Source organism: Oryctolagus cuniculus, chromosome 2 (assembly GCF_964237555.1).
Source record: "Oryctolagus cuniculus chromosome 2, mOryCun1.1, whole genome shotgun sequence".
Classification (NCBI taxonomy): Eukaryota; Metazoa; Chordata; class Mammalia; order Lagomorpha; family Leporidae; genus Oryctolagus; species Oryctolagus cuniculus.
The window spans coordinates 73,494,251-73,512,976 of NC_091433.1; the positions used below are offsets into that span (position 1 = coordinate 73,494,251).

Consider the following 18,726-nt stretch of genomic DNA (forward strand, 5'->3'; position numbering starts at 1 on the left):
TTCAGCTGGCACTAGCATCAAATCATGCTATGCCCTCAATGCATTACTCAATTTCCACATGCAGCTCATTCTACAGTGACCATTACAGAAAGTTATTTATGTCTTCCTGAATTTTATGCTGAAACTTAACCAATGCCTTTCTAATCGTTCCCCTCCTCTTTTCTCCAAGTTCTCTCTGTAGGATGAGGCTCATCCCCAGGCCTCTCGTCTTGAGATAGCTAAAATGCTTCTGAGAAGTTTTTGCTTAGGGAAAGGCTCTAGTTGTGCATAAACAGGACTGGCTATCTCAGGAGGGGAGAGACATGGGTAAATAAGGTCTTACTTTTATCACTTTGCTTCAAAGACACAAAATTTCAAAGCAATTTAATAAATCACAATAGTCATAATTCCATTTTTCCAGTTTTAAAGAGAATGTGATTCATCCATGTTTCCATAGATTAAACATTTGTTACCTCTGTTCCTATTCTTAAATTCTAGCTAATTCTAAGAAGAGACAATTAATAAACTCATTAACTGTTTAAATTCACTGATCCCTAAACTCTGTTAATAGATTATTTGGCAGAGTATAAAGTTTTAATAAAGATGTTTATGAAAATGTATTTATATATATATATATGTATTATTTGAAAGCAAGACAGAGAGGGAGAGAGAGGGACCTTCAATCCTTCGGTTCACTCTCCAAATGACCACAACAGCTGGGACTGGGCCAGATGGAGGCCAGGGTTCAAGAACTCCATCCAGGTCTTCCACATGGGTGAGCCATCTTCCCGGCCTTCCCATGTGCATTAGCAGGGAGCTAGATCAGAAGCAGAGCAGACAGAACTCAAATAGGTACTCCAACATGAGATGCCCGTGTCATAGACGGTGGCTTAACCCATTGCACCACAAAGTCAATCCTGGAAGAGTGTTGTTCAATAAAAATTCAGAATGTTAATGGAAATTCATGCCCTCATAAACTTTTATTTGAAAATTGATGATTTAATTTTAAAATCATTACAATAAAAATGCTCCTTTAATATTTATGTTGCATTGTTCTTCAGAAGGATGAAGTACATTTAATTTCTTTTTTTTTTTTTTTATTTTTTGACAGGCAGAGTGGACAGTGAGAGAGAGAGACAGAGAGGAAGGTCTTCCTTTTGCCGTTGGTTCACCCTCCAATGGCCGCCGCGGCTGGCGCACCGCGCTGATTCGAAGGCAGGAGCTAGGTGCTTCTCCTGGTCTCCCATGTGGGTGCAGGGCCCAAGCACTTGGGCCATCCTCCACTGCACTCCCAGGCCACAGCAGAGAGCTGGCCTGGAAGAGGGGCAACCGGGACAGAATCCGGTGCCCCAACCGGGACTAGAACCCAGTGTGCCGGCGCCACAAGGCGGAGGATTAGCCTAGTGAGCTGCGGCGCCAGCCCAAAGTACATTTAATTTAAAATACTTTTTATTTACTTTGAAAGTAGAAAAATTAAAAACAAAGGGGTTTAGGGCCAATGTTGTGGTGTACCTGGTTAAATCACCACCATGATGCCAGCATCCCATATGGGCACTAGTTCCAGTCCTGGCTGCTCCGCTTCCAATTAAGCTCCCTGCTAATATAGCCTGGGAGAACGGCAAAGGATGGCCCAAGTGCTTGGCCCCCTACCACCCATATAGAAGACCCAGATGAAGCTCCTGGCTCCTGGCTTTGGCCTGGCCCAGCCCTGGCCATTTGAAGCCATTTGGGGAATGAACCAACAGATGTAAGATTTGTCTGTCTCTCCTCTCTCTGTAACTCAGCCTTTCAAATAAACATCTTTTTTTAAAAAAAAGATTTAGTGGCATTTGTGGATACTGTTATAATAAGGAATAAAAATAATAAAAAGAATGAAAGAATTGACAACCAAAATTATTTTTTCTGAATCCATTATTCAATTGCTTACTCTGGAAGCAACTAAATAAAGTAATGCATATGAGCAATAATGTCAGTTTGAACCATGTTTTTAAAAATGTATACTTCAGTTTCTCTTTTGTGTGTGTGTGTGTGTGTGTGTGTGTTTGACAGGCAGAGTGGACAGTGAGAGAGAGAGACAGAGAGAAAGGTCTTCCTTTTGCCATTGGTTCACCCTCCAATGGCCGCCGCGGCCAGCGCACTGTGGCCAGCGCACCACGCTGATCCGAAGGTAGGAGCCAGGTGCTTCTCCTGGTCTCCCATGGGGTGCAGGGCCCAAGCACTTGGGCCACAGCAGAGAGCTGGCCTGGAAGAGGGGCAACTGGGACAGAATCCGGTGCCCCGACCGGGACTAGAACCCTGTGTGCTGGTGCCGCAAGGCAGAGGATTAGCCTACTGAGCCGCGGCGCCGGCCTTCAGTTTCTCTTAAGAATCAACTTCTATTACAATTTGAGTATTTACAGAATGGCTTGGTGAGAAGATTATTAGAATTTCATGTGAAATATTTCAATGTAAAGTATTATTTTTCACTAACTAGGTGGGGTTAATCAGAAAGTTATCTTTCTTATCTGTGAGATGAAAAATTTAGTTAAGGTGATTTCACAAGTTCTTTTTATGATATGAAAAATATAAAATACTTGTACAGTATAATTTTAAGATTTCACTCTCTCTCCCCCTCCCCTCTCTCTGACTCTTTCAAATAAATCTTTAAAAAACTCAGGGAAAATTTATAATGATTGTTTTCATTAAAATCATCCCTTACATGTTATAGCATCACTGGATTTTCATGCACAATTACCCATGAGATTCCTACAGCACTTCTGCAAGTCAGTTAGGCCACACTTTGTTATCACAATTTTATAAAGGAAAAAGCTGAGGTGATAATGTTATTTCTCTAAGGTCCCAGAATGATTGAGTGGCAGCATCCTGTTTATATCTAGCAAGGTAAGAAAAGAAAAAATACAACAGAAAAAATTGAATTGTCTGTTAGGTATCACTCTTATAATACTTTGTGGTGGGTACACTGTGGAGTCAGACTGGATTGGGTGGCTCACATTTCTGAAACAAGCAGATAATAGCCAAAATATGCAATTTGTGCCAAATTTTCATTCTGCCTGAATTTGGTCTTCCAAATTATGTGACTTTAGAGCCAATTAATATTCCTTTTTTCACATGTGTTTAATACCATCCACAGAAAAATGCATTCTGTTCTCCATGAGGTGTGGAATTTCTTGCAGACTGGGACTTTTCTGTGAGAATAGGTCAAATTCAGGAACTCTGATTTATCTCAATCACATTTCATGATAGTTATTGAATTTAGTGTTGTGCTAATATATAAGTTGTAACTTTAAAATTTACATGAAAAACTTTCATTTTTATTTAAATTCATACATGAAAGTTATAAATATGTAGAAACCTCCATACACACTTTACTTGTTTTCTTCGCTCACTAACATTTTAGCATATCGTCTTTATCATTTCTTCTCTCTCTCTCTCTTCTGTGTATACACTTTTTTGAAACATTCAAGAACAATTTTGGAAACATCATGACTTTCTGTTTTAAATATTTTATTATTTATTTGAGAGGCAGAGTTAGAGAGAGAGGGAGAGACAGAGAGAAAGGTCTCCCATCTACTGGTTCACTACCCAAATGGCCACAACCACTGGAGCTTGGCCTTTCTGAAGCCAGGAGTCAGGAGCTTATTACAGGTCTCCCACTCAGATACAGAGGCCCAAGCACTTAGGCCACCTGCTACTGCTTTCCCAGATCATTAGCAGAGAGCTGGATTAGAAGTGGAGCAGCTGGGACTCAAACTGGTGCCCATATGGGATGTTGGCGCCGCAGGCGGAGATTAATCTCCCATGCCGCAGGGCCAGCCCCTGTCATGACTCTATTCATAAAATTTTATTTTGTATTTCCTGATAATTTTCCTTATATAACCACAGTTCAGTGATCAAAGTTAGGAAAATTAGCAAAGATAGAATACTACCATCTAACTGAATGTTCACTTTCAAATTTTGTCATTTGTTTCAATAATGCCCTTTATGATTCTATTTTTCTGATTTAGGCTCCATACCAGGATGAAACATTGCATTTAACTTTATATCTCTTTAGTTTCCTTTAATCTAGAAGTTTCCTCCATCTTTCTTTGTGTTTTTTGATTTTGACATTTGGGAAGAACTTGGGCCAGTGATTTTGTACAACCTCTCTGGATTAGAGTTCAGCTAATGTTTCCTCATGAATGATTTTGATAGGAGCAACACAGAAGTGACATTGTTTCTCTTCTAGAGTATCAAGAGGTACATGGTGTTGGTTTGTCTCATTGTTTACTTTTAATATATCATCAATATAGTGTTCACCAGATTCATCCATAATAGAGTTTCTATTTTCTCTTTGTAATCAGGACTCCTCAAACTTTTACAAGCTAGTTTTATCATGCATTGGTGATTTTCTCTGGACAAGCCATGACCCTTTGATGGACACAAAACTTCATTTTCCTTTTTAAAGATTTATTTATTTGAAAGGCAAAGTTACAGAGAGAGTGACAGACAGAGATCTTCATTTTGCTAGTTTACTTCCCAAATGGCCGTAATAGACCCAGGCTGGGCCAGGCTGAATCAGGGAGCTAGGAGCTTCTTCCATATCTCCATGCGGGTGCAGGGACTCAAGCACTTGGGCCATCTTCTGCTGCTTTTCCAGGCCACAGTAGAGAGCTGGACTGGAAGTGGAGCAGCCAGGACTCGAATGGTGCCCATAAAGAATGTCAGCACCGCAAGCTTCAGCTCTACCCGCTACACCACAGCGCCGGCCCCATGAGTTATATTTTAGTCTTTCCTCTTTTCATATTGTAACTCCATTCTCTAGAAACAGCAAGCTCTCATTATCCTCAACATACGTATTCATTTGCTTAGTCCTACAAGGCTACTCTAACCTCACCACTGAAAACAAGAATAATCTGTTTTGCATTTTAACTTAGTTTCATCTTATTTGAAAGGCTGAGAGATAGAAACAGAACAGACACAGTGAGATCTTTAATCTGCTGGTTCACTCCCCAAATGGCTGCAATAGCCAAGGCTAGACCAGGCTGAAGCCAGGAGCCCGGAATTGAATTCACATCCCCCACAAGGGTGACAGGGACTCAAGTACTTGAACCATCATCTACTGCCTCCCAGACGTGCATTAGAGGGAAGTTGGACTCGAACCAGGGACTCTAATGTGGAGGTGGGCCTCCCAAGTTATGACTTAATCACTGTACAAAAGGTTTTCTCCAAGAATAATCTGTTAACTGAAGTTCAATATTTGCTTGCTTTTTGTTCATTTTTGATTTGCATATTCAAAGAACTGTATTTGAGACTTATGTTTTTTCCTAAATAGTATTATTGCTCATTTCTGTGTGGTGATGTTTTATTCCATTTCCCATACTCATCCTGATTTATTTTAACTTTTAAAATATGTAAAATATTAACATTTGTCTAAAATTCAAAACTCTATAAAAGGTTCTCAATTGCAAGTCTTCTACACCATTCACATCTATCCCCCTAGAAATCAAGTATGCAGATATCTAAATTTATGAGTTTATTTACCATCTTGTGTTTATTTTGGGGAAAAAAAAACCAAACATAGGCATGTGGAAGTTTCCTATTCTTCTTTCTCACAAAAAGAGTAGTACACTGCATGCACTCTTTTGCATTTTTCTATTTTCACCTAATATATTCTGTAAATACCCTAAAGTTTTTCTCATTTTTTTGTATAATGGTCTACTGTGTGAGTGTAACATAATTTATTCAACCAGTTTCTTGTATATGGAAATGTATGTTGTTTCTTACATTTTATAATTACAATAATGAATAATGCTGTGCAAATGTACTTTTGTTTTATTGGGCATGTAAGTTATGACTTTAATTCAGCCTTTTTATTTTCTCAAGTTCTCAAGATGTATCAAAAGGTATGAACTCCTTTCTCACAAGTGAAAACAAAGATTCATGACAATATGCTGACTGGAAAGCTCTATGGGGATTTTATGGTCTGGAAAATTGTAACTACATTTGTGGAAATAGAAATTGTAGCACTTATTTGTATAACAGCAAGGCAAGCGTGGTCTCTAGGAAGTATAGGTAAAGTTGATTAGATTGCAGTGTATACTTAAAAGTTGAATAATGTACTCTTGTAAAACACTCTTCAAAATTATTTAACTTCCCATGATATCATCACAGCATGTGCAAAAAATCTTTAGTGTTATCTTTTCCTGTCACATGACTAGTGCAAACAAAAGAAATTCTTATCTTTCTGTTTCTATTCTGGTCCTTTATAAAATGGCATTAAGCACCATTCAAAACTTACACATTAAAGGTATGATTTGGGGGAGAAAAAGACATTTTTTATTTTGTATTTCAAACAGATTATATTTTCTAAATTATAAAGCAAAAAATTCCCCAACAACTGAACTTGTCTAACACATTATAGTAGTATGCATAGAAAACTTTGTGGGTTTAAAACTCCATTCCTATTTATTTTCACATTTAAGTCTCATAGCAGCCCTAGGTTTAGGGAACTAAGCACGGTTATAATAACCTTATTTTTGATAAAAGAGGAAATAGAAGCCTTGAGAGAGTTCAATGAAATTGTCTTGGAATAGTGAACTCTGGACGAAACTGTGAACTAGGATCTCAGACAATTTTTTTTCTGTGTAAAATGGATGTGCCTGTCACAGGGTTATTGTAGTGATCAAATAAGGTAATGGACATGAAAATGCTAAGGTGTACAAAGAGAGAGTAGTTTTGTTATTTAAGTATTTTGGCTTGGTACTATGTGTGAAAATTTTCATATATATGTAAGTAATGAAAGAGATTCTAACAGTCTCAGAACTATAGATCTCACAGCAGGACTTGAATGTTCATTTGAAGAAATATGTTATACACTGAACTGGTACCTCTAGGAGCAGGTGATGATAATATGTACTCATTGTGGAATAAATAACAGCATTATTTGTTACACAGAGCTTAGACCTTGAAACAAACCTCATTAAAAGACACTTGATCCAAGTTTAAAACCCTTAAGTATGCTCTCTTTAAAAGTGATCAATGTATGTACTGGCTACTTTAGTTATCCCACTATGAGATTCACACAACTTTGATCTAACTTTCTTTGATTTAACACTGCAATTAAGAAGATTTGGTTCAAAGTAAAAACTCATTGGTTGATGTTTTACACTGATGTGATAATGTTTACACAGATGTTCTTTGAAATCTTGATTATGGTGGATTTGGGGGTCCTACCTCAAGACAGGCTGCTATTTGAAAGGTGAAATAATATGACATTTACCTGGTACAACCTTAGAAACAGACTTAGCAATATGTTTCTAAAGTGATTTATTTGTTTGTTGTTTTTAACTAGAGTTTTGGGTTTTACTTCATATCTATCAACAGTAAATCACTTGCTTTAAGGACTCTTTTATAATGTGGTAGTACAAGGGTCAGTACTTAGGCCTGCAGTGATGAAAAGGTGTAACTTTACCTACTTTAAAGCACCTGCCAATTAATTAGGGGAAGTAAAAATACCCTTCAGAACAAATGAAATAAAGCAATCAAACCCCAATGAACACCCAGGCTTAGGCTTTCGCTGAGCAGACCAAGAAACAAGACTGAAAAAACTATTCTTGAGCGATTCTCTAAAACTTTGCTCAAGGGAAGCATAAACCCATCAAGTGATCCTCAACTCTTTTGCCAATGAGAAAACTTAACGAATGATCGTAAACTTAACTAAGGGCACAAAACCAAACTTTTAATATTTCAAAAGGACATGTATCTCACGCCTTCAACTTAATGCCTTTTTATTTTACAAACACATACAGGCACTAAACAATTTTACCAGGAACTTTTGAAGTCTCAAACTGCATCAAGAGTCACAGCACCTCCATGCATTTAGATTTTATATTTGAAATGTGAACAAAAAACCCAGCTTTTAAGAAAATGCACCTAAGAAGAACAGGGACGTGCTCTTAGATTGGATAAGAGCCCCCAGAGGCCATCTATTAGTTCTGATACTATTCTAGATGTTCATTTTATGTTCATGGCAAAATAGAAGCAAGCAAACCATCTCTTTTCAGTCTATTTAGATTTATTTCCAAGGCCCTGATTCATGATTATATTATGTTATTATATTATGCTAGTAAAAAGTCCATAACCTTAGCGCACAATTTTAAAACCTGCATACAGATATAAGGCAAGTTTCGTTACATGATGTGCTATCTCAGTAAAGATAAACATTAAAGAAAACTTGGGAGGGGGGAAGGGTGTTCCTAACCTAACCTTGATTATGTAAAGAAAATCCCCCATCTAAATGATAAAAGAAACGAGTAATGCTTGTACATTTTATTAGTGTTTTAAAATTAGTGAGTTAAACTGTCAAAGCTTTGATTTTCCTTTCATGTGTGTCTGGGCAGGTCTAAGCCTCGGGTAACGCCCTTTTTCCTTCTCCCTCTCTTACCTTTCTTTGCACCTGTCCACTGCAGGCTCCCAGCAGCTCCCAAGGAGTCCAATTCTCCTCCTCTTCCCTCCCTTTCCTCCTCCTACCGATCCCCTCCATTCCTAACACCCCCCCCACACCCGGCACCCTCCCTCCCCCCTTCTTCTTCTATATTCCTGCCAAGCTAGGCTCTTTTTAGCACCGATCTGTCACTGCAAAGGAGCTCACATCAAAGGCGGTTGCACAGCAGCAGCAGAACAGCATCACCGTTGTCCCACAGACAACCCCAGAGAGGGGCCTCGATTACACCTCGGAGTGGCTTGGCTGGCTTCGGCCAAGTGCGGGAATGATTTCTGCCGAGTGCACGGACAGAGAACCGTCAAGGGCCCCCTCTGGTCACTTCCGAAGAGCAAAAACGTGTTGAGAGGGGGCAGGTATAAGATTTCAAACAGAACCTCCCCAGCGCACATGAAAGGGCTTGATTAGCATATGTCAAGAGGACCCGCATATATAGTCGGGGTGCATGCACACAGGACTCTGATCTGATCAGTTTGCGGAGCTGGAGCCACGGCCCCCAGGCCCAGGCTTGGCAGAGACAGCTGTAGATGGTTCTGCAGAGCCAGCAGCCGGCTCCCAACTACTCCAGAAGAGAAGATCGCTCAGAGACACTGGAAGCCTCCCTGCTACCTCAGTGCTAAGTCCGTCCAGCGACCCCACAGGAGGAACCGGGCCTTCACCCTTCGCTCGTGTTTTGTCACGGTTTTTTCCCACCTTCCCACACCCGCGACACTTTTTGATTTGGGGTGTGGGGTGTCTTTTTCGGCTCCTCCGCCTCTCCCGTTACTCCCCCTCCATGGCTCCCTTAACCGAAGTCGGGGGCTTCCTGGGGGGCCTGGAGGGCTTGGGCCAGCAGGTGGGCTCGCACTTCCTGTTGCCCCCAGCCGGGGAGCGGCCACCTCTGCTAGGCGCACGCCGAGGCGCGGCGGAGCGGGGCGCCCGCGGCGGGCCGGGGTCCGCGGAGCTGGCGCACCTGCACGGCATCCTGCGCCGCCGCCAGCTCTACTGCCGCACCGGCTTCCACCTGCAGATCCTGCCAGACGGCAGCGTGCAAGGCACCCGGCAGGACCACAGCCTCTTCGGTAGGTACCGGCATCCCGCCCTTGGCACACAATTCGGGTCCTCTCCCCCGCCCCCCGCCACGTGCCTCCCGCCCGAGCCCCCTGTGACCCGGACGCTGCGCGATGCGGGCTGGGGATGAAGTGCTGGCCAGCGCAGAAGGTAGGGCCCGCGCGCGCACAAGGAGGAATCTTGCCCCTCACTCGTCGTCGCCGCCGCCGCTTCTAGCAGCCTGCTTGCGGCTCCACACCTAGGGGCGGCAGGAGAGAGGGTGGGAGTCCGAATGCCTCTGCTGCTCTGCCCTCCCCCAGTGTCCGGGACCCCAAGACTTGGGACTCAGGGTCACGTTTTTCTCACAACTCGCAGACAATTTTTTAGAATCCTGTGTTATTTTCTACTACCTCCTTTCCTATTTCCTGCAGTACTATCCGCTTTGCAGAAACTAATTCGAAGCCTGCTTCTGCAGACATGTCCCACGGTTATGCACTTGGTTATCCAGCAGCGGCTACTGCCTAGGGGGCCGCTCTTGCCTAGGATGCGTGTCTGTGTCGAGAGCTGTAAATGTTCACCTGAAGAGGTGACAGATAACTTCCCAAGGGCACCGTCGCTACCGGCGAGCTCACCTGGCTGCGGTTCTCAGGGCTCCCAAAGTTCTATCTGGGCGAGGGAAGGCGGGGAGGAGGGGAGGAAGCCCGCCCACCCACTGAGCATGCCCAGATCTCTAGCCCAGCCGCTCTTCAGAGATTGCGAAACCAGAGAGCAAGGATCTTGGTATGGGCGGTTGGTAAGAGGAACTGGGGAAGGAAAGAAGATCTGGGTGGGAACACAGCGGGAGATATTTCAGAATTCCTGCCGCCATGCCTGGGGTTATAAGAAAGAAACCAGCGAATGGTTCAGATAGTACCTCTTACAGACACTAGATTGGGAAATCCTGAGGTCGGTGCTGTCCGTTCCTCCCCAAGTGCCTGTTGTAAGCAGTGAGTGGCCTCATCAGAATCTTACGGTTTTTATTTTCTTTTTGCTTTTTTTGGTCTGCACAATGATGGGGTTAAATTATATGATCCCTTTAAGGTGATTTCTGATTCCCAGCATCCCTAAGTCTTTCTCCCAGAGATAAAGTTTTCAAAACATTAGAGTTAACCGGCAAACACTCTCCAAGTATTTTGATTATCAAACTTGGGACTTCATTGGAGAGAGTCATTTTTATTTTAAAGGACATCATTTACATCAGTGTAAGTGAGCAACACAGCATTAGCTGCCTTTTCCCTTTCTTTGCCTTGTGCAGTTTTTTGAGAATCTTATTTCTGAATGTTCTCTTGTTCTCACCCTCTAGTTCTTACACTCTCATTTCTTTTTTGACTTGTAGTGCTCATTAAAACTTTGGAGAAGTGGGAATCTCCATTTGAGGAGCATTTGTAACTCTGCATGTGGTGGTCATTTGGCAGCACTTAAGGGATTAGAAAATTAACTTTAAAAAACCCATATGTGTGCTGCTTCCACTGATCTCTTCCAAATTCCGATTGACTATGAGTCAAGAGTGTCATGACCTAGTGGCCAACTGGGGTCACTTTTGGAAAGTGGTTTTTAAATGGAGCAGGCTGAGATTCTGATTCTACAGAACACTGCTGACACCAGGTGGCTCAGTTCTCCTGCCTTTAAGAATGACTGCACTTCACCCAGTACAGCTTCCAAAAAGATTTAGAGGGAGGTGCACACAAATGTGATAATGTAAGTGGAAGGGAAGCTTAAGTAGTATTCATACTCCCCCCTCTCTGCCATATACCGAGTAGCACTGGAAATTCTGCCTTTCATTCACTTGTAATTCAACTTTAGCTTCACCATCGACAAGAGTTGCCTCTTGCATTTAAAAAAAATTTATTTATTTGCCAGATAGAGTTAGACAGTGAGAGAGACAGAGAGAAACGTCTTCTTTCCGTTGGTTCACCCCCCAAATGGTCGATCCGAAGCCAGGAGCCAGGTGCTACTCTCTGGTCTCCCATGCGGGTGCAGGTGCCAAGCACCTGGGCCATCCTCCACTGCCTTCCGGGCCACAGCAGAGAGCTGGACTGGAAGAAGAGCAACCGGGACTAGAACCCAGTGCCCCAAGGGATGCTGGCGCCGCAGGCGAAGGATTAACCTAGTGAGCCACGGTGCTGGCCCCGCCTCTTGCATTTTGTATCATTTTGTTAGGTTGACCCTGTGTGATGAGATTAGTGAATATTTATAGATTAATAACATTCATTAAATTGGTAATTAAATCCTTTCTTTTAGGAATGGATGCTATATATCATAGTTAATCATCTTTCTAGAACTTTAAAACTTTTTGGTAGAATTTTGTATAATTTTTGGTCTGATGTGATTTTGTGTGGATTTAACTCACTCTGTGAGGAGAGGTTTTATATATAGGAACAAGAATACTCACTGTTGCAGAAAAGGAAGATTAACTAGAATAATGTGGTAGCCTAAAGGAAGGTATATTATAATGCATCCTGGTGGCTTATACATCATTATTGACTACAAGGGAGAATAGGTAAGAGGAAAGTGTACATTCTACATGTATATTATTATATACTTCTTTCTCTGTTTTCCTTCTTTGGCTAGGGCCTCAATTACTAATTATCAAATTATTTTTCTATTTAAAACTCATTTCTGTATCATTAAAGTAAGGATTTAGGAAAAACTAAAAATGACTCTTTGAGATGTTAAAGTATATAGCATAATTTTATATTAACTTGAACATGATCAAATAAAAACTCAGAAAGCTGTGTTTTTAAACTTCAAAACCACATCAATAGAATATAAACAGAAAGGTCCCTGGGAGGTTAAAATAATTTCCCATCTGACTTTGCTCTGTGTTTACAATAGAGTGTTTCTGCACAGTAGTACAGTAGGAAGACTTTACCTAATACGTAAACATGGAATCATTACTTTAAAAAAAAAGTTCAGCCTGAGATCAAACGTATTCCTTTAAAGGCTTTTCCTTTATTCTCCCCTATTCTCCATAGTGTTGTCTGATGTGGTTGCATTGTGGGTTGACTCACCTGTTTATTATGATTTGTAAAAAGACTGGCTTTGAAAATGATACCAGAAAGACAAAGTACCTCCAAGTCTTTTTATGGGACACTGGGCATTAGAAAATCTATCTAAAATCTGTGATTACCTCTTAAGGAAAGTTTTTCATGTCTACTCTTTGTAAAGGAATTAGCTTAGTTGCCACCTCATATTATAAATAAGAAAGACTTGTCAAATCTCATTAAAGAATCAAATGATTACAAATTACTATGTGGTATACTATTTCCTCGAGGAGAAAAAAGGATCAGAATTAAAAAGTGTGGCTAACATCTTTAAGAGGAATACAAAAAAACACATAACAGTTTTCCCATAAGTCCCATGGATCATTTCAAAATTATGCCTGGTTATATGTAAGATTTTAGATGTTGCCTAATCAGGTTGAAATTATTGGGCATAATTATTTTAAGAACATAACTAATCTTTTTTTTTTCTACAACTACATATATTTTGGTGAGATGACAGAATTATATTATGATAAAAATTAAACTATTTTTAGGTATTACACCATTTTGGTTTTTTAGGGGAAATGTTCAGTTTATGACATCTGTTATGTAACTAGCTACTGGAGATTAAACCTGTATTCTCTTGTACTTGAAAACTGGGTCTGTTCTACCTTCTAATCAGTTAATCAGTTTCTATTCTTTGAAAGACAAGAGCATCTTAATGTAAATCAGATACTTTATGGGAGTTAAGTTGCATCCACATCAGACATAGTACACTTTTGAGTTTGAATGTAACATTCATTCAAACAATTTAAAGTAATTATATATTTGTAATTAATATCCTGGATGAAGAGTCCATTAACATATTTTTTTCTGCCAATTATGTTTGGGCCTATATTTTTGTATCTAACAGGAATCCTTCACTCATGAGCTTGGCAGTGAGTTTACTCCCTACCTCTATATTTTGTCATTATGATGGCTATCTATGAAGTCTGGACCTTCCTGTTAAGTCTTATCTTCTCCCTGCCTTAGGCCCTCAATTAGGGACACTGCCTCTTTCCAACCACTTATAGACTATTTAGTAGTGCATTGTTGCTCTAAGATCTTTGATAGCTCTAGTGTTCTACATGATCTCCCAATAGTTTGAAAGAGCTCATTTGTCTTGCCAAGAATCTAGGTTTCTGCCAGAGTGAATTAGGCTCTAGAGATAGAATAGAGTCCTCCCTATCAGCAAATAGTCCAACTGTGCTTTCCCTTGGCCTGGGAAGTATCACGTGTACAAACAGGAACTTGCACAATAAAGCAAGAAATGACTTAAGAGCAAGAGTCAGGTTAAATGGTGCACATTTGTTCTGTTTGTAGAGCTTAAGATGAGGTGAAGGGGTGAAAGCTATTGAGGAAGGCAATTCCAAGCAAAGAAAGTGTGGTTATTCTTTTTCAGCAGAGTCCAAGGGAAAGAATTAGAAAAAGGCATTAGTCCAAAGGTTAGTGTGTGCAGTAAAAAAGGTAATGCAGAGGGAGGTGTTAAGTTTGTTAAAACTATGATGTTATTAATGCATCATAGTTTTGAATAGTTGTTTACCTATTATAAATAAAACTAAATCTAGAAAGTTATTGTTAGCAAAATCTACTTTATGCTCAATTTTTGGTATTTGGTTATTATACTTAATGAATTACAAAATGCTTTTACTTCTGTAAACTATGATTTATGTAAAAAAATCCTAGGTCAGGAAACATAGCATTTTATGTAATCTAGAACAATTTGAAACTACTATATTATCCTCAAAAAAGTCTCCTGAAGTAGAGCATGGGGTGAAAGTCCAAGTATTAATTATATCAATTATAAATGTCATATCCCTTAGGCAGGATAATAAACCTCTCCAAGCCTTAGTTTCTTTTTATGTAAAATGGGGGGAATAGTATCTTCCCTTCCTGTTTAGGACCAGACGAGAACATATAAGTAGTAGCCCCTTATAAACTAAAACACGTTTATACCTGTATAGAGATACTGCTTTGCTAGAAGATTGTCTTTATTAATTGTATAACAAACGAGCACAAAAACACATGAATAAAAAGTGATTAAAATTAGTAAATGAAATATTGGAGAGTTATGAATACCTTTCTTAAACACTAACATTTGATAATAATACCTTCCATTTGTGGGATGCCTACATATGTCAATCCTCACCACTCTCCTGAGGGAGGCATTTCACATCATTTTCTTATGCGGAGATTGGAGTTCAAAGAATACCAGCAAGTTGGTGAATCAGACTAACCAGGGTCAGTCTGATTTAAAATTTCACACCTTGAACATCACGTTTTTCTGCATGCTAAACTCTTAGTATTTGGCTATCACATTGAATGAATTATCAAGTCTTTTTCTCATCTGTAAAATGGATTAGCATCACAATAAAACAATTCCACAGTAATGTTGAGTTTACAAAGAACTTCCACATACATCATTATACTTACTAATATTGTTTTACTACTGCAATTGTTTGGAAGACTTTCATTAGTCATGTTCATTAATAAATATAAATAATTGTTTTGTTTATAAATTCAGGTATTCTGGAATTCATCAGTGTGGCAGTGGGACTGGTCAGTATTAGAGGTGTGGACAGTGGCCTTTACCTTGGAATGAATGACAAAGGAGAACTATATGGATCAGTATGTATTACTATTTATTATTATTATATATAATATTCTTGAAATAGTGACCTTGCACTTTCTAATCACAATGTTGCTCAATAATGTCTGTCAGAAGAGGTATATAAAATGTACTTATGTAGAAATCAGAAATATATATGCTACGAAATTTCCATTTTTATGTGGGCAATAGTAAACTTTTCTTTTCCTTTTTTTCATTTGAGAGGTACAGAGAGGAGAGGCAGAGAGAGATAGAGACAGGGAGATCTGGGGAGACAAGAGAGAGAAAGAGAGCTCTCACCTGCTGGTTCACACCCCAAATGCCTTCAATGGCCAGGGCTGGGCCAGGACAAAGCTAGGATCCAGGAGCTCAGTCTAGGACCCCAAAATGGGTGGCAGGGACCCAACTTTTTGAACCATCACCTACTGTCTCTCAGGGTCTGCATTCGTAGGTAGCTGGAATTGGGAGCTGGAGACAGAGTTCAAATCCAGTCCCTCCATGGGTTGCAGTAATCCCAAACAGTGGCTTATTCATTGTGCTAAATGCCTATCTCCCCGTTACATTTTTAAAACCCCCAACCATTATGGCATTCAGGTTGCTAGTTCTTCCTGCCAATTACCGTGAATCTCACTAATTTTTTCCATATTTTGATAATTTCCACAAGAAACCGTGAAAAATGGAAGCTGTGTTTTTGTCTTGGTACATTAGCTTCTTTTCACCTTTACATTCATTGCATGGAAAATTCTCTGCCACCCAGTATCATCTTCCATAGCTAAATATTTATCACTTATTTGCTGTTCTTTGTATGAAGGAAATGAGCAAATGAAATCTTAGAATATTACAATCAATAACAAAAAGTGAAAACCACACAGTAGGTCTATCTGTCCATAGTCCTGATAATTATAGCAGCCATGGGCTCACTGTAATTATCAGGAAATTTTCAACTTGCCGCTGTGGATAAATGCTCATCTGTGGATGTACTATAAATGTTTAAGTATTGTGCTTAAAGTACACTTTTCAACCAACTCATCAGCATGAGGTTTTGTTTTATTTTGGAACAGAGCAGCAACAGCAACTCAAGAACTAGAGTAAAAGAACAATTTTAAAGTACTATGAAACACTATAGAGATTATTTTCTTCATTGTTAACTTCTAAAATATGTGTTCACAGTTGCTGACATTATTTTTAAAAATTGGTAAGATGTAAATGAGTGTCCCTCTCCCACCCATCTTCTCATATGGATGCTCTGGTTTAAGTCAAAGTCTCTTTAACTATTTCCATGGAGAATTTTCTTTTTATGACTTAGCATATGGCACTAACTTTCCTTTTCTTAGAAACTCAATTGAGGTCACAATATGAAGCTAGAATCTTAATATACTCTGGGAAAAATTGTCTATAATATTTCAGAAAGTAGACTAATACTTGTCCTTTGATAGGATGGAACTTGTGTTTTCCAGCCTGTCATCTTAGGACAAAGAGAAATAATGCAGTACACAATAATCATAAGAGGAAAAATATAATAGAATTTCTCAAGTGACAATAGAAAAAAAGCATGCACATAATCTTCATATATGTGTTGGATTAAAAAAGCAACCATGGTCCATCTTGAAAAGATGAGAAACAATTGGCATTTTACTATATTTACCTTAAGAGTGAAAGATAAAGGTAATCATAGGAAATGGGTCATTAACACTGAATGAATTCATAAAGGGAAGATACATACTTTGGACAGATGATATTAAATTCAGAATTTGAATTTTTTGTAGAATCATGAAGTGTTCCAAGGTCATAGTAGAGACTTGATATGTGGAACCTGGGCATCTAATGTTGGAAGAGATAAATTATAGGCCAGTTTACTGGTGAAGTGCAGAATATTTAGTAAGCATTTGAAAATAAAATTGGGACTTGACATTTGACTTAAAGTTCTCTGAACTATATACTGAATGAAGTTACCTGGGAGAAAGAATTCCAGGTAACATAGGACTAAAGCACAATGAAACAAAACTAATTTAATATTTTTCTTTTTTTGACATGGCTGTAGTTACAGTCAAATGAAAGCATAGAATTGACACTTTTGTAAGGAAATTATCTCAAACATTTTTAATGGTAGTTATCTTCTCTCTTTTAGGAGAAACTGACTTCTGAATGCATCTTCAGGGAGCAGTTTGAGGAGAACTGGTATAATACCTATTCGTCCAATGTATATAAACATGGAGACACTGGCCGCAGGTATTTTGTGGCACTTAACAAAGATGGAACTCCAAGAGATGGTGCCAGGTCCAAAAGACATCAGAAATTTACACATTTCTTACCTAGACCAGTGGATCCAGAAAGAGTTCCAGAACTGTACAAGGACCTGCTGATGTATACTTGATGTGTGACAATGTCTTTATCAAAGAACCAGAAAACAACCTGCTTTCTTATCACAGTTCTTATCATAAAATGACAGCCCAGGAAGACATTCAGAGTATCATGGAGTCTGTTTTCCACCAGAGACTGAATTTGTGAAGAATATTAAGAAAAAGCAAAACAATATTTTGACTTGAAGTAGGTCGAAATCACTCTTTAGAAGTGTATTATGTTCCCTTAGATACATTGGCTCAGTCTACCAGTAGACTGAAGCTGAAAATCTGTTGAACTTGGATAATGGGAACCCACCTAATTTGCTGCTGGTGCCTCACCTCTCTGGATTATGTTTACTTTGAAAGTTACATTAAAAATAGATACTTCATGTTGAAGAAATGGAATGACATCACTGGCCAAGATTATTGCTATGTAAATTTGAGGGCCTTGTAGAATTTTGCAAGTTATGGCATTATATGTTAAACAAAACAAAACAAAAAAATCCTGGGTGAAATGTGGACTTAAAACATGTAACACCAAGATGGAACGTTGTTTTTTTAAAGAATGGACTTATTTATACATTTTCAATTTGGAAATATTTATTATATATATTTATTTATTAAAGAGTTTATTTTTTACTGGTGTATGAAGATAAGAGTAAAAAACAACAAAATTCCTTTATTGTGCCATTACTTTGTTGTGGTATCTTGAGCTGTAAAGACATCCTATTGTAACCCATTAATCATAGAATAAGATCTTGAATTTCTCTTAAAAAACATAGCATAAATTATATTTGTATTCAGTCGTTGCCTTCTAAATGTAAGTTTGGTTTCTTTTGGCTTAGAAAAATGCTGTATTGACTTGTATTGAGCTCAACACACATTCAAAAGGGAATTAAATATTTTGACTTTAAGTTTGGTTTCATTGCTTTTTAAGTGAAAGTTCTAATTACATAACAGTGAAAAATGATAATCTCCCAAAAGAAGACTTTTGTTGAAAATCAAGAAACATAATAGCTAATTTATATTTACTTATTTTCATGGTTTCATGTGTGAAGACTGTTTCTTTTGCCCAATATGATTACGTAAAGAATTATTCTTTTTGGCACCTTCAATAACAATGATGAGGCCTTACCTACCTGAGTGTGGTATCCTCTCCATTGTATCTACTATTAAGTCATTTATTCAACATATATTCATTAAAGGCTATTGTACACCACTTTGTTA

The 18,726-nt window shown here is 38.9% G+C and overlaps 1 protein-coding gene across 1 annotated transcript; it reads left to right on the plus strand.

Annotated features, from left to right (window-relative positions):
* The first annotated feature begins 9,104 nt into the window (after positions 1-9,104).
* Positions 9,105-18,399, plus strand: FGF20 (fibroblast growth factor 20). Its single transcript, XM_070068480.1, has 3 exons — positions 9,105-9,519; positions 15,074-15,177; positions 17,286-18,399. Exons 1-3 carry the CDS (start codon positions 9,234-9,236, stop codon positions 17,529-17,531), a joined length of 636 nt encoding a protein of 211 aa, XP_069924581.1. The 5' UTR covers positions 9,105-9,233; the 3' UTR covers positions 17,532-18,399.
* The last annotated feature ends 327 nt before the right edge of the window (positions 18,400-18,726 follow it).

What these genes read in the sequence shown, in the direction of transcription:
- FGF20 (XM_070068480.1), top strand. Translation starts at nt 9,234, where the DNA reads ATGGCTCCCTTAACCGAAGTCGGGGGCTTCCTGGGGGGCCTGGAGGGC. An exon ending in GCAGGACCACAGCCTCTTCG is followed by an intron (nt 9,520 to 15,073) that starts GTAGGTACCGGC and finishes TTATAAATTCAG; the next exon opens with GTATTCTGGAATTCATCAGT. An exon ending in AAGGAGAACTATATGGATCA is followed by an intron (nt 15,178 to 17,285) that starts GTATGTATTACT and finishes TCTCTCTTTTAG; the next exon opens with GAGAAACTGACTTCTGAATG.